Genomic DNA, 15,087 nt, shown 5'->3' with positions numbered 1-15,087 from the left:
TCATTTTTGACCTTAAAATAATGCACGTCTCAGTGGTGAGCTGATACAAAATATGCCGTTAATAAAATTCTATTCACAATCTAAAAATAATATTCTAAAATATGCTTTCCTAGAATAAGAAAAGCTTATTTTAAGTATCAGCTATATTAATAAGTGTAATAAAGAAAGTGATATGGCCATCCAGATTGGTGATGATAAAGTCTTTCATAACTGCGGAATCTTTTCTTATTTCTCTTTTTGCTATCTACATGAATTACATAATGCTTTTTGGTCATAATGATCACAAAAATGTACACCTCAGTTTTTCTTGTTTTGTTTTAGATAAGATGGGAAAAAAACATCACACTGGGGGAGCCCCCAGGATTCTTGCATTCCTGGTGGTGGTAAGTATCAATTTTCTTTTCCTCTGACTTCTAGAATATGTTGATTGCTAGTTCCAGCAGCTGGAGGCAAGAAATTCAGGTTAACATTGTAAAAAGAATGTGAAGGTGAGGATCAAGAACCATTTTCTTGTTAAGAAATCAAAGAATAGAAAATTAGATGTAGAAATAGATATAGATATTAGATACAGGAAAAGAAAGATTGCGTAGTGCATTAATAAGAAAGCATCTTTGAAAGAAGACGGCCTGCATTTCTTTCTTCACCACCTTCCAGTAAATTTTGCATTTAACAGATCATTCTACATATACTAAATAACTACATTTGAAAAAAAAATAGTATATGCAGAGACTGTATATAGATGTGAGCTTCATCAGTGTTCAGTCCACATTCTAGTCACGGGAAGAGCATATGAAAGTAATTAGCTGAACTCAAGCTACCAGCCTCTTTCTGAAGCAGTGTGCATTAGCATGAGCCTGGTGCTGCAGTGTCTGCATTTGCGCAGTTTCTCTCAGCTCATAATACGGATAGAGATGGGATTGACTTGTAATTTTTTATGCACGGTACTGTTTGCTTATATATACTGGTGTGCAGAGACGTGTGTGTGTGTGTAGAATTCCCAAGGAGGAAAGAGTGCTCATAGTCACTGCTATTTAGCCATGCTGCTTATTAGTTGTCACATGCTATTTATTAGCTGTCACATGATTTGAATATATCCAATATGCTTGTGTTTGAAAGAACACAAAATACAGAGAGTATGTCCAACTGTCAGGAGTACAAGAATTTACAAGTTTTAAAGTGGTCCTATTCAAACCTGACTGATGTGTACAGCTGCATGGAAGGTCGCATATTCTTCATTGACTTTTCTTTCATCGCTTTTAGCTATGTGATGGAAACCTGGCAAGGAGAACGTGTTCCTTAAGAGATGTGTGTTATCCTTAATTTTGATCATCTGCAGCAGAGTGCTCAAATTTTCCACAATTCCTTATTATGGTGCTGGACTAAGTTACAGAGGATTAAGTCTAAAACAATAAAGAAGCACTATGAAACTTTTGACAAATTTTATACTTTTAATTGTTCTAGCATACGCATAATTTCATTCCAGAAACTTTGTGTCAGAACTGATTTGTGTGTAACTCTATTTAAAGTTGGCTGGGGAGGAAGACCGATGGGAGTACCATAATTTCCTCTCACTCTTTATAACCCAAGAACATACTCATCTATTTCCTACTCTTGTCCGTACACCTGTTTCTCTGGCAACTTTTGTTTGAAGCACAGTACTGGACGTTGGAAGAACTCCCAGTTTTCTCTCCACTTTCTTTCCTTTTTATGTTATTACAAATCTGTCCCTTCCCATGCTTTGTGGACGTTAATTGCAGCAGTTGCCAGAGGGATGAGGTTAAATGCAGAGCTTCCGTAATATACTTTATACCCTTAAATCTTGTATATTAGACTAGCTTCTTGGTCTATACTATAGTTGTATTAAAGCAATACAGCGCTGCTTGCCTTGGAGAATTGGATTGCAGAACTGGATTCTTTGTAGATGTTTTACAAAGCTAAATTCTGTCACAGAAGCAAGTGTTTTTATCCCCTTGATAAGGAAGTGATATGTCTGTTTCTATGCATGAACATGCGTGTGTGGTGTGTGTACATCATAAAGTCTACACAAGTATTACAATGATTTTCTTACAATCTCTGTAACTTCTTAACTTGCAGTGTGTTTTGGGATCTCTACTGTGCAGCTCCAGAAAGACGAGAAACATGTGAACATTCAAGTGAAGCAAAAGCCTTTCATGACTATGTAAGTTTCGTGTGTCTTTACCACACTTCCATTAATTGTATGTATAAATGTGATAGATAAGTATTTCTACATTACAGTGGCTCAAAAATGCAGGTGTCCGACATACATAACTCAGTTTTTTTGGGATGCCTTAGAATTAGGACTTCTGAATTCTGTGATTACCCAGCACCATATGGAAAACTCCTGGACATACATCAAAGCTCTGTCCCATCTGTTAATGTAGAATGAAGAATGTCCTTCTGTCCCCCCTGGCATGGACACATCAGGCTGGTCACAAAGGCGCAGGACAAATGGAAGCACAGATATGTACTGTCCAAGTATCCATACTCTGCCAGTGCTAAAGCCTGTTCAGTAGATGGAACTGATCACCAGGCTTCTGTCAGGACCATACTGACTTACAGTGTGATGGTTCATTCTTCAGGGGGTTTTGTATCCTGAAGCAGGTATTTTTCATCAGGATGATAAACAGTTAAGCATCACAGAACAAGTTAAATGCACAATCATTTGGTCCAAGAGAATGGGAGGAATAAAGGGCAAAAGTATTAGCCAATTTTGGTGCCTTTGAGACTTAATTCAAAACACAGCAAGGAGTCTGATGGTGTTTTCCCTGCAAGGAATAATAATAAATATTCTAGAAATCAAGTTCCAGAACATTGCAACAGTTTCATTCCATTTTCTTCATTCTCATTATGTAAATGGAGCTCTCCAGAAATGTGGAACTGCATTCCAGAGTTAAGACGGAATTTGAGTTCCTTATACTATGTCGGCTTCTCTCCATTTGGTGTTTTCATTTTTAGTGACAAAATCCTTAGGAGGTTGACCACTCTATATTTATTGTTCCTTTGGGCCAATGATGTAGTCTAGAGAGGGATATAACTCTGTCACAGTACAACTCTGAAACCTCTTTTCATGAGTGTTTTCCAGGTCTGTCTTAGAACTACTGACTAGAAAAATATTTCTACAGATAAAATGAAAATTAAACTGCCACAGCCAATGTCTTAAAAACACAAATTTGGAAAACATAAAGGAATCTATTTTCTATAATTTGATAATGGTCTGGTGTCCTACAGTATGTGAGCCAACAGTGATCTTGCCTTATTTGTAGTTAACAATGGCTTAGGTTGTAAATGCATCATCAACACAGAACTGTTCAACCTATTTTAATTACAGATGAATGCCACTTTAATACCCTGTTCTTGGTGGTTGGATTATGAGGCTCACTGGTAACAGAGCTTGCACAATTTTGCACAGTCATGTCCAGGCTACATTGATCACTAGTCATAATTAATGAAAAAAAAAAAAGTGTCAGAGAGGGGAGCAAAGTTGCAAGGAAGTTTTCCACCCGCAGAGGTGTTAAGGTAAACCAACTTGGTAAAGCATATTCCTCAAATAAAAATGAAGTAACTCTTGCAAAATGCAATTGCTGCAATCTTTTTTAGCTATTCTAAGTATACAATTGTTGGAAAAATACAATATTTTATTGTTGTTTTGAATCCTTGTTATTAGAGCAAGGTTTAATTCCCTACCGAAGGAGAAGTAATTTTACAGGAATGCTTCATGACTGCAGGGAATGACATTAGTGAATTACACTTGTGGAGATCAGCATCCCACAGTATGACAGTTGACTTCAGTGGGGGACTTTGCGCTCTCAAAATACAATGTGTATAAGAAAGCCAAAAATCTGAAACCTGTAAATACTGTTGTGAAATAATTTTGAAATGAAATGATCAGTGACAGGAAATTTTCAATGAAAAAGTACTTGGAAATCCAAAAAGGAGTCGAGTCCACAATTCTTCCAAGTCATAGGAGTTTCACTGGTCAACAAATTCCCTCTTGAATCTAAATTTTGAGGTGTACTAAGAATTTGAGTAGGTGAATCAAAATAATGTGAAATTAAAAAATATTGTCTTGGAATTATCCTTTTAGTGTTTCTAACTTCTACAGGTCTTGGAATATTACGTGGCCTTATTGCTCAGTTCTGTCTGCATTGGGGTGTATATTGTCATAATTCAAAAAAACCTGAGAAAATAGAATAATAGAATGGTTTGGGTTGGAAGGGACCTTAAAGATTTTCTGGTTCCAGCCCCCTTCCATGGGCAGGGACACCTCCCACTAGACCAGGTTGCTCAAAGCCCCATCCAACCCAGCCCTTCCAGGGGTGGGACATCCACAACTTCTTTAGGCAACCAGTGCCAGTGTCTCACCACCCTCATGGTAAAGAATTTATTCCCAATATCTAATCTAAATCTCCCCTCTTTCAGTTTAAAACCCTTACCTCTTGTCCTATGACTACACTCTTTAAGTCCTGGAATGCTGCTATAAGGTCTCCCCTGGAGCCTTCTCTTCTCCAGGCTGAACAATCCCAACTCTCTCAGCCTATCCTCACAGCAGAGGGCCTCCAGCCCTCACAGCATCTCTGTGGCCTTCTCTGGACCCACTCCAACAGGTCCATGTCCTTCTTATGCTGGGGCCCCTAAAGCTGGACACAGTACTCCAGGTGGGGTCTCACCAGAGCGCAGTAGAGAACTCAAATGAGTTCTGTGTGTGATAGAATTTTGTGATTATCTGAATGTTTAAGTTACTGTATAAAATGGTGTTTGATAAAGGAAAAATAAAATTATGGTATGCATGGTATCAATCTGTGTTAAGACAGGATTAATGTTTATTTTAGAAATAAATTGGTTTATTTTAGAAATTAATTCACCAGGTGTTTCTAAAACCATTCTTTTCTAATCTTTTAGGTGTCATGAAAAGGCTAGCTTCTGCATTATTTTTGTTACAGTTGAGATAAACTTGTCTAGTATCTAGCAAGACTCATGGTGTTCCTTAGCATCATGTGCTTTTTGCTGAGTAAGACAGTCTGCGTCATAAGTGCATACTTTTGAAATCTTACATATATTTAATATTTCATTAGCGTATTGTATGCTCATATTAAAGAACATGACAAATTGTTACAAAATACAGCCAAGCATATTTCACAACAGAGGAAGATGAACATTTATTAAGTGAAATCCTGACCCATGTAGTGTTTTGCTGTTGACTCTAGAGGGGTCGAAATTCCATTGTCAGTGAAGACCATTAGAGAACCAGTCACTGGATTCTCTTTTCCATAAGGCTGAGGGGTCTGGTAAATCAAAACCCTGCTGTTAAATTGCAGGTCAATAGCTGTACTGTCATATCTGGAAACCATAATTGTCAAGTACAAGAAGCAAAGAAGGCTTGTTTATTAATTCATACTAGCAATTCAGAATGTTTTATTAGGTATGTGTTCTGTGTGACCTAAGAAAAATCATTCTTGCGGAAGCTGTGAGTGATCTGGTTACAGCATACATGTCATGTCTAACACTAACTAGGCTGAATTAGCTGAACCAATATCTTGTCTGTCTTTGTTTTGTAAAGAGAGAGGGGTTTAAGGATGTTTGATGGAGGAGGAAAGCACTTGCAGATGATTTAATGATTTGTGAAATATTGCTGCCTCAGTCAGCATAGTTGCAAGTCAGTCTGGAACACACACAGGTTGACTCATAAAATGAATAGATAAAGAAAGATTTGGGTTTTTTAAGAGTACTTGAAGTTTTACTGTGACTTAACCGCAGTTGCAAAAATAATGCCATTTGATTTCCTCCCCGCTTCTTCTCGGACGATGCTTTTTTGAGAGATGAGGTTTATTTCACAGAATCACATGGTGTTGGAAAGGACCTCTGGAGATCATCTAGTCCAACCCCCCTGCCAGACCAGGTCCACCTAGAGCAGGTTGCACAGGAACTTGCCCAGGCGGGTTTTGAATGTCTCCAGGGAAGGAGACTCCACCACCTCCCTGGGCAGCCTGTTCCAGGGCTCTGCCACCCTCAAAGTAGAGAAGTTCCTCCTCATGTTTAGGTGGAACTTCTTATATTCAATTCTGTGCCCATTTCCTCTTGTCCTATCCTTGGGCACCACTGAAAAAAGAACAGCCCCCTCCTCTTGACACCCACCCTTTAAGTATTTATACGCATTGATCAGATCGCCCCTTAGCCTTCTCTTCTCTAGACTAAAAAGACCCAAGTCCCTCAGCCTCTCCTCGTAAGGGAGATGCTCCAGGCCCTTAATCATCTTTGTAGACCTCTGCTGTACCCTCTCCAGCAGTTCACTGTCCTTCTTGAACTGGGCAGCCCAAAACTGGACACAGTACTCCAGATGGGGCCTCACCAGGGCAGAGTAGAGGGGCAGGCAGGATAACCTCTCTTGACCTGCTGGTCATACTCTTCCTGATGCACCCAAGCATGCCATTGGCCTTCTTGGTCGCAAGGGCACATTGCTGGCTCATGGTCATCCTGTTATCCACCAGGACTCCTAGGTCTTTCTCCTCAGAGCTGCTCTCCAGCAGGTCAGCTCCCAACCTGTACTGGTGCATGGGGTTATTTCTCCCCAGGTGCAGCACCCTACACTTGCCTTTATTGAAGTTCATCAGGTTCCTCTCTGCCCAGCTCTTCAGCCTGTCCAGGTCTCGCTGTATGGCAGCACAGCCCTCCAGCGTGTCAACGACCCCTCCCAGTTTTGTATTGTCAGCAAACTTGATGAGGGTACACTCCATCCCCTCATCCAGGTCATTGATGAATATATTGAAGAGGACTGGACCCAGTACTGACCCCTGGGGGACTCCACTTGTTACAGACCTCCAACTAGATTCTGTGCCCCTAATAACAACCCTCTGAGCTCTGTCTTTCAGCCAGTTTTCAATCCACCTCACTGTCCATTCCTCTAATCCACATTTCCTAAGCTTACCTATGAGGATGCTGTGGGAGACTGTGTCAAAAGCCTTGCTGAAGTCGAGGTAGACAACACCCACTGCCCTCCCCTCATCTATCCAACCATTTCGTTATTTACTTTGCCATAAGATTTCATCATGTTCTTTGTGTGTCATTGAATACAATTAAATATCTGCAGCTGGGCTTTGTACATCTGCAGTATATGTGGCTGAGAAGACTAGCCTGAGCCTTCTTCAACTCTGTCTATAGTGCTGTCCTGAAAAAGAGTGCATGTGGAGTTTACTCTAATACCAACTCTGCCTAATCAAGCAAACTGAGTCTTAACCTGTGTGCGGGTATCAGTCTGTGCCACTGAGTCAGTTCTTGACTATTTTTGTAAAGCAAAAGTAAAACCAAATTCTTTTGGTTTTGGTAACTATTATTTAATATTATAATATAATACTATTTCCGATACATACCTGTGTACAGGTTATGTATCAGATATATGATATATGTATCAGATATCAGATATATATATATATACTACATTATATAGTGTCATCCCTATTCTGCAGAGAAAGTGTTTGGAAGTACTATTTCATTGTGTTCGGATTGTACTAATACAACTTCTGATTTTTATCGAGCTGGTGAGAGGAGAAGAATCTTTCATGTCTGACAGCAGGAACATGAAGTGACTCTCAAGGTGGAGGCTGTAACTGCTTGCAGTACTAACAATGCTCATCTTACTAAAAATCCAATAAATAGAAAAGCAAAGGCCTATTCTGGCTTTAAGAAGAAGATTTTCTATGCTCATCCTGAGGTTAAGTATTTGCAGCTCCTCCATATTATATAAAAGTGATTCTATTTTGATTCTATTTTTGTTTTCTATTGAGATTTGCAATTGGAAATGTTTTCTTCTGAGTGAACAAGGTTCTGAACTCATTAGGTACATTTATGTAATATATTTTAGGGTTGAAAAGACAGATGCATATCATGAAAGTGCATGTGTTGGATCAGGGAGATAAGTTCTGGCCTTGAAGTTTTAGCATAAATAATTTAGAATTAGAAATTGTTTGTATTTCCGCTAACTCAGGAAAGAAAACTCATGCTCGCTCACCTAGCCTATTAATATTGCAGGCGTTTCGGTAGGGGCAGCTCATTTGAAGCAGAAAAGCCCCCATGTTTCTTTTCTAGGTTCTTATTACTTTTCCTGGAGGAAAACTTCCCTGTGCTTTGAAGTCTTGAAAAAAATCATGGGTGCTCTGAAACAAAATTTGGTCTTCATTGTAGGATGGGTTTTTCTTCCTGTACAGTGTCCTAAGGAGATCTTTTCATCTCTCTAGTTAGGATCTCGCTTCTCTGGGTTTGAACTGAGATCTGTTGAGAGGAGCAGGTTTCAACATGCATCTTGTTCCTGCCTTCTTTCCAAGCTGAAAACCTACCAAAAGGGGAAGTAAAATATAAACCTTGTGATTCCTTGGAGATGAATGGATCTTTAGCAGCACCCTTACCCATGAACTTCTGACTGCCACAAGTGACCATTCTTCTCTTCCTCAGGCCTGGCCATTCATTCACATATCTGGATGCTGGGTTTGGAGGGGTGGTACCTGAAAACTCCTTTCTTGCACAATAGTTTCTGTGCATAAGTTAAGATCTTTCTGCAGTCCAGAAGTTCCTGTGCCTCTCTCACCCTCCTTACAATGGAAGTTCGTCCATGTGGTGTTGGTGCAAAGAGGGATCTATTAATTCTCACAAGCAGCTGTAGTAAAATCTTGATTATTTTCCAGGTAAGATTTTATTAGTGTCTTCTCTAGAGCTCTTTCAAAGACCACTTTTAGTATGACTAAGAGTCTCTTGTTTGTTTTTATGGCTCCCAAAAGAATGCCAGGTAATTTACAGGGTAAGAAAAAAGACACATTCATTGCCCCAGAGACTGCACAGTCTCATAAGCTGGTATCACATTTCCACCTGACTTGTTAGCACGTTTTAGTTTTAGTAGTGAGCTGTGTGACAGGGAGGTTAGCTTTACATGAAGGTTGTAGGGTATATTGAAGACTATGCTATAATCAGGTCTGTCCAGATTATTCCTTTTAAAGGTCATAGTGATATAAATCAATTTTTTTATAGAAGTTATTGAACATAGTGCTTAGACATCTGAGATGGCTGATCAATCTCTTTGTGAGTCTCTCATAACAACAAGTTGGGTTTCTGCATTTTTTGCTGTATTTTTTGGGAAAAAATGATTACCACTATTTTCTCTGGACCCTTCAGCAGAACTAAGGCACTTGCCGCTCTAAATGCCCCAGTACTCAGCAGTACTCAGAATTTGAGGACTTAAGAACATTTTTACACCTTTTTTTGGACTGAAGGTTATCATGAAAGGCCTGTGAGAAGATGATATCTGAAGGCATCATTAAATGTTTGTGACCATAAATCTCAAGCTGTGTGTTTGTGTAGCACAGTGAAACTGCATTCTGCAGCAAGGACTGTTTTCCTTTAGTTTCATCAAACTACCTTTTTTTACTTCTAAAACCCACACAGAACTGTTTTTTAGGTGCAGATTTTTGTTGATCTAAACACCTGGATGCTTATTCTATTTCAGGATAATTTCTGAAAATGTATTTTCTTTTTGTATTTCCTGGGTGGTTTGAGTTCATACTTAATAGCAGTCACAGTCTTTTCCAGGCAGTCTTTCACAGGATCTCCTTCACTGCCTTTTGTGTATCAGGGGTGAAAGAACTTGTTTTGGCTCTTGATTTTCTTGCCTTCCCTTGCTCTTGCTACTGTGATCATCTGCAAGCAGCCTAGCTAGGGCAGCTTGTGCTTCTAGGTCCTCCCAGGTTTCTTGCCAAAAATTGTATTCTAGTTCTGGTTTCCAGCTGTCTGCTTCTCTGGAAAATGCATGTTAACTCCTCCTTCTTAAAACAAAAATCAAAACAAGATTTCTGCATCATTCCCAAGTGTGGGAGAGCAAGAGATGACAAGTACTGAGGAAGGAGGGGACAGGAATCAGAGATAATCTACAAAATGCTGAATTCAGTGTCACTCATCGGACAAATGCCAAATTGTATTGCCTTGGGATCATGAAATGTAGGGGTCCATGAATGAGATCAACAAATTTCAGATCTCTGAGCAATTGGTAGTCTTCCTGCATACTCAGGAGAACCTCTCTCCATTGCTTTCTTCTCTGTTTTTGAGGTTCTCCATGGTCACGTGGGTTGTTGATAAAAGCAGAGGTTCCCAGGCACAACTTTCTGGGTGGGCATGCTTTCCTTTGACTGAGGAGTACGTGTGATACCCTGCATAGCTTGTGCTTGGGCTGCTTTGCTCAGTAATGATCAAGGACTATTGCACCAAAAGCAGTGCTTCTGGTCTGAGTTGCCTATTAATTCCTTACATGAGTTCTACAAACTTGTGGAGGGTCATTTACATGTTTGCTGGTCATCACTGTATCTGTAATTTCACCTTCAGAGTATGTTCTTCAGACATGTGATTCTTCCTACTATGGAGGTAACTACCTGTGTCCACCTGGAGAACAGGTTATTTCTTAAAACTAGAAAAAATTTAAAGTGGCCATAGCATTCTTTTCATAAGTAATATAGAAATAAAAATCATCTCCTTCCATACAGTCATTGTTAAAACAATATCCTTTACTTTTTGTGTAAATAGCATTAATTTTTAAGTATGGATGAAATGCCTTTCTTTACTGCTCTTTTCATTCTGCAGAGATTGTGTATCACTTCCCGCTGTTCAGGTATATGTATAGTAAAATGTATTCTTAGATGTGAAAGCTAGAAGGAGTCTAAGAAAGTCTGGCATTTGCTTTGAAATTCCATATCTGAACACATCAAGTAAATCCAAATGGTTAAAGATTGCACTGGTCTATTAGAAAAATAAAATGAACAATTAATAAATTGTATTTTGTGCAGAATACTCTGTTAATGTCTCACAAGGTGGTAAGTCCTTGCTTCCTCATATGTGCAACCAAAAAGCTGTAAACTGCAAGATGTGATAAATGTTTAGAATTCTTACCTTCCTTCAGCTGTCAGTTGTGTAGGAACATCAATATCAAATGAGGTGAATGTCTTCCTGGGAGGACAGCTCTTACTGGAAGGTTTGGAGAGGGCGGTGTGCTTCACAATCTGAGAGTTTTGTACCATGGTCCTGGCAGAATTGTACACAGGCAAGCTCAACTTTTTCAGTCTCTTCAGCTCCTTAATTTTATTGCTTCGTAGATGTTCCCTAATGCAGTTGTGTGGAAAGGATTAATTAAAAATGTGCTCCAGCCCCCAGTCAAAGTAGGCATCACTTTCTGCAAAACTGCATTGACTTGTGTCAGGATTTGGTCCACTTATTTATAGGTGTATCTCAAAATGTTGCACTGTTATCTTCAAAACTATGAAACTGGTTTTGTTTCCTCTTCAGAAATTTTCACAGTTGTGAAATTGGTACTTTCCTTGAATTGTAGAGACCCCTTTTGCAGGAAAATACGGGTTTATTTTCTTTTTGTTTCCTGTTAAGAAAACCCTGAAGAGCATTCTAATTCTCACATTTCCATGAAGAAGGAAGATGTGCTCGTTGTTCACCTACCATCCTCCTTCATCATTCCTTCCCATAAATTATTGGACAATATAATGGTTATATTTGAACCACTCTGTGTCACAAATGTTAATTTTAAGATCTGATACAGAAATGTGTTGTTTCTTACAGTCCACATAATTTTGTCTCTTTATAGAGGTAATTTCACAGGTAAATTTGTGCTGTGCTTCTCTTTTAAATGTGAGGACAAAGCCATTAGTTTCAGAGAAAAAGCAACATTTCCTCCCCAAAATTTCAACACTTCTCCTTCGAGTGGAGATTTAATTTTCTCAGAATTTAGGAGTAAAATGGTTAATTAGTTTGAGTTAAGTGTAAGCCTCTGACAGTTTAAGGAACCACCATCTCCCCTGAAGGCAGTTTAGCTCCTTTTTCATGGTTCCCACAGGGAGGCAGTGGACATGTTGAAAGAGTGCCTCTTTCCTAAGAATTGTTTTACGCTTCATTTTCATTGAAAACAATAGGAGATAACAGCCTTTCTAATGAGGGGAGGCTTTCCGGGAATGTTCTGTGCAAAAAAATAGTCTTTATTCAGAATAGAGCACTACAACTATATATGCTACGTGTAAAACCATGCCAAATTTATGAAATGGGACAAACCTTTGTTTTCTTTAGCTTGGAGGAAAGGGGGAGTATGTAAGGATTCAGCAAGTTAAGGAAGACATCAGTGGTTTAACAGATAATGTGGAGCGCATAGGATGAGGCAGAGGTCAAAAGACAAAGGGAAGTGGCTGGAATGTTCAGACTGCTTTCCAGCCTTCCAGAGTTAATTTAGTTTTTCCAATATACAGGTGAAATCTGGTTGTAAGATTATTTTTTTTAATATTGATAGATGCAGTATTAAATTACTAGATGCGTTAGTCCGTAATAGATATCTCCATGGGTTCACTTCTTTGGGTTCTGAAGTCTGGGGCTTTCTTTATAATTAAAGTCGAGGCACTTCTGTGCTAAAGTTACGGTATGTATTATTGCCTGGAAGAAGGCTCTACTGAAAATTTTTGACCACTTCAATGGAAATCCCAGGATACTCCAGGTATTTTTTCCTGCTTGGTTGTCCTGATGAACAATTGTTAATTCCAGCCATTTCTCAGAGTGATGTTGGTAAATGTATCTTAGTGTAAAATTTCATGCAATGCTCCTGATGTATTTGGAATAGAACTCTGCTTATTTGAATTTGAATTTTTTTCTTTTGCTATAATGGGTTATTTATGCTACCACAGCAAAAGTTGTATGGCAGCTTAAGTTTTAAGCTTCATAATTTGGAGTGAACTCAAAATTAAGGTGTCAATGCAGAGAGGATATTTTTTATTTTACAAATGATAGCATTCCTTATGCACGTACACATTTCATGATGTGCATTTTAGTTATTTAATACATAAAAGTGTAAACCTTGTGCATTTTAGATATTCCCTCAAAAGTTGTAGAAGCTTTGCTTCTTTTGAATTTAATTTGCTTTTAAGAATGAGAAGATACATCCTACTGTGAGTTTAAGTAGCATGCATTGAGAAATGTCCTGTTTCTAAACTTTTGGTTCACTAGTTGTGTGTAAAAACATTATATTTACCACTGTTGACATACAGATCATTCTTATTCATTGCATAGTTTACACAGTATGTTTTTACAGCACTCCAGAAAGTTATTAAAGGAGGTTAAGTTGTAGTTTAGTAACATCAGGGAATATTAAATTGACTAACAAATGCTCTGAATTTATAATTAAAGATCTTCTAAACATGAATATTTAACACTGATTGTGCATAATGCTTTACATCAATAAAGTACTGAACAAACATTTGATCAATAGAGTGCAAATGTTGGATTAAAGCCTCGCAACAACCCACTTCCCCTGCACACTCTTCCTCCCCCTCGGTATTCTTTCTTCTGATGCTTTATTTTCCATGTCAGGATTTCGTCTGATGTTTATAATGCTAAATGATTTAGGTAGCCTTCTATTAAATGTTTGCATTTAGCAGTTCCAATTTAGCTAGTGAGATTTCTCTCTGCGCTAATTACGGGAGATTATTTTGAGGGCTCACAAAGGTGTGTGGCCCCATCTGTGCATCTGTATGTAGCGATACGTTCATCTCCTACGGAAGAATTCAGTGCAAACCTGTGCTACATTGATGTAAACCATTTTTCTTTTTCTGATACCAGTATTTGGCTAGATTTGAGGCACTTTGCCTGAATGTATTCTTCTCTAGCCTCATAAAAAGTAAAAGTGAAAGTGAGAGTCCTATTTCTGCACAATATGCCAAATACTGATTCTGTAACAAGCTCCACTGCTCTGTTAATACGTCTAAGTGACTCATTTCAGACTTGCTTAACACATGCCTGGAAAAACCAAGGACTTATATCTTCCATCTGCTCTCTAATATGATGAAAGATGAATCCTGAAGATCACAAATTGCGGGAGACATGCAGCTCTTAATAAGAACAGCTGAACAACAAATGCCTTATGAGAGGTGGTGAAAAATGAAGTAATGAGGAGGAAAGGCAGGCAAGCCTCTTGAGGGACCATAGATATCCATGGCTGACTAGAACTGTCACATCCAAACATTGCACTAAATATGAAATGCACATTATGTAACACGAGTCACAGGGAACAGATAATAGTCGTTTTGAATTTTCTACCAAATTAATGCCTTAATATTACAAGCAATTGTGCTAACGTGGATTCTTGAGCTTGCACAGAACATTTAACATGAGCAGAAATGTTGTGCAGATCTCTGTATTAGAATGTGTTCTGCAGATGAGGTTTTGAAATCTTGTTTTGAAATCTTTGCATTCTAAACATGTTAACTTAGCCACTGAAAATATGTAAACCGGGAATGTATACAAATAAAGCATTTCATTCCCATGTATAGTATTGCAGGAAAAAAACATACATGCATACATGAGAGAGGTACCTAGAGAAAAATTGAGATTGTGGTGTAATCAAGGAGAATCAAAATTAATCTTGGCTTAATGTGAAAATCTGCTTTGCACTCTGTCATTGTAGGCTGTTTCATTGTGACCCCTCCTTAAGTGGACATCTCCATAGTGCTGTCACAGTAACATCCACAAACTAGATTTATGCCAGTTAGCGAGGATACCTATAACAAAACTCAAATACAGAAGTCCATAACCCATCAGAGGCTAATTTACCATGCCAAGAAACTAGTATTCTGCATAATCCACACCAGAAGAGGTGTGTGACCTGTCTAGTTTACTGTGACATAGGAAGAGGAAGACAAAGCTTATTATAAGGTATATGATAAGTACTATGTTCTGAGCCATAGAGAATCTGGAAAACATTTTCCAGTTCTGCTTTCAGGTCTGATTTCCATGAATGTATTAAAAACCTGAAATTTTAGCCTATGAAATATACAAAGTTCTTAACTATAAAATAGTTAAGGGAATATAATCCATCAGGTGAATTTAATATCTTCTCTGTTTTGAGAGAGAGGGCGAAAAGTATACAGATAGCATATGTGCGTATAGTGGATCATGATGTTACACTTCATAAATCAATTTTACATGAGTAAGATTTGCAGTGAGATTTGTAAAGGCAGACACTTGAATCCCTGTGGAGCATGACCTCATTGACTT

General features: G+C 38.5%; 1 protein-coding gene across 22 annotated transcripts in view; it reads left to right on the top strand.

The window, feature by feature from the left end:
- SSBP2 (single stranded DNA binding protein 2) overlaps positions 1-15,087 on the top strand; it is a 188,708-nt gene that overhangs the window by 55,341 nt on the left and 118,280 nt on the right. For 20 of the 22 annotated variants that reach the window (XM_074166627.1, XM_074166646.1, XM_074166642.1 and 17 more), the window contains exons 3-4: positions 322-383; positions 2,095-2,179. The exons of the other annotated variants lie outside the window; for them this stretch is intronic. In XM_074166627.1, coding sequence (XP_074022728.1) covers positions 322-383; positions 2,095-2,179 — 147 coding nt within the window. The remainder of the gene's footprint in view (positions 1-321; positions 384-2,094; positions 2,180-15,087) is intronic. 22 annotated transcript variants of the gene reach the window in all.

The sequence above is a fragment of the Numenius arquata genome, chromosome Z, assembly GCF_964106895.1.
Source record: "Numenius arquata chromosome Z, bNumArq3.hap1.1, whole genome shotgun sequence".
Classification (NCBI taxonomy): domain Eukaryota; kingdom Metazoa; phylum Chordata; class Aves; order Charadriiformes; family Scolopacidae; genus Numenius; species Numenius arquata.
The sequence above is the reverse complement of the archived record's forward strand: the minus strand, read 5'-3'. Positions and strand labels throughout refer to the sequence as shown.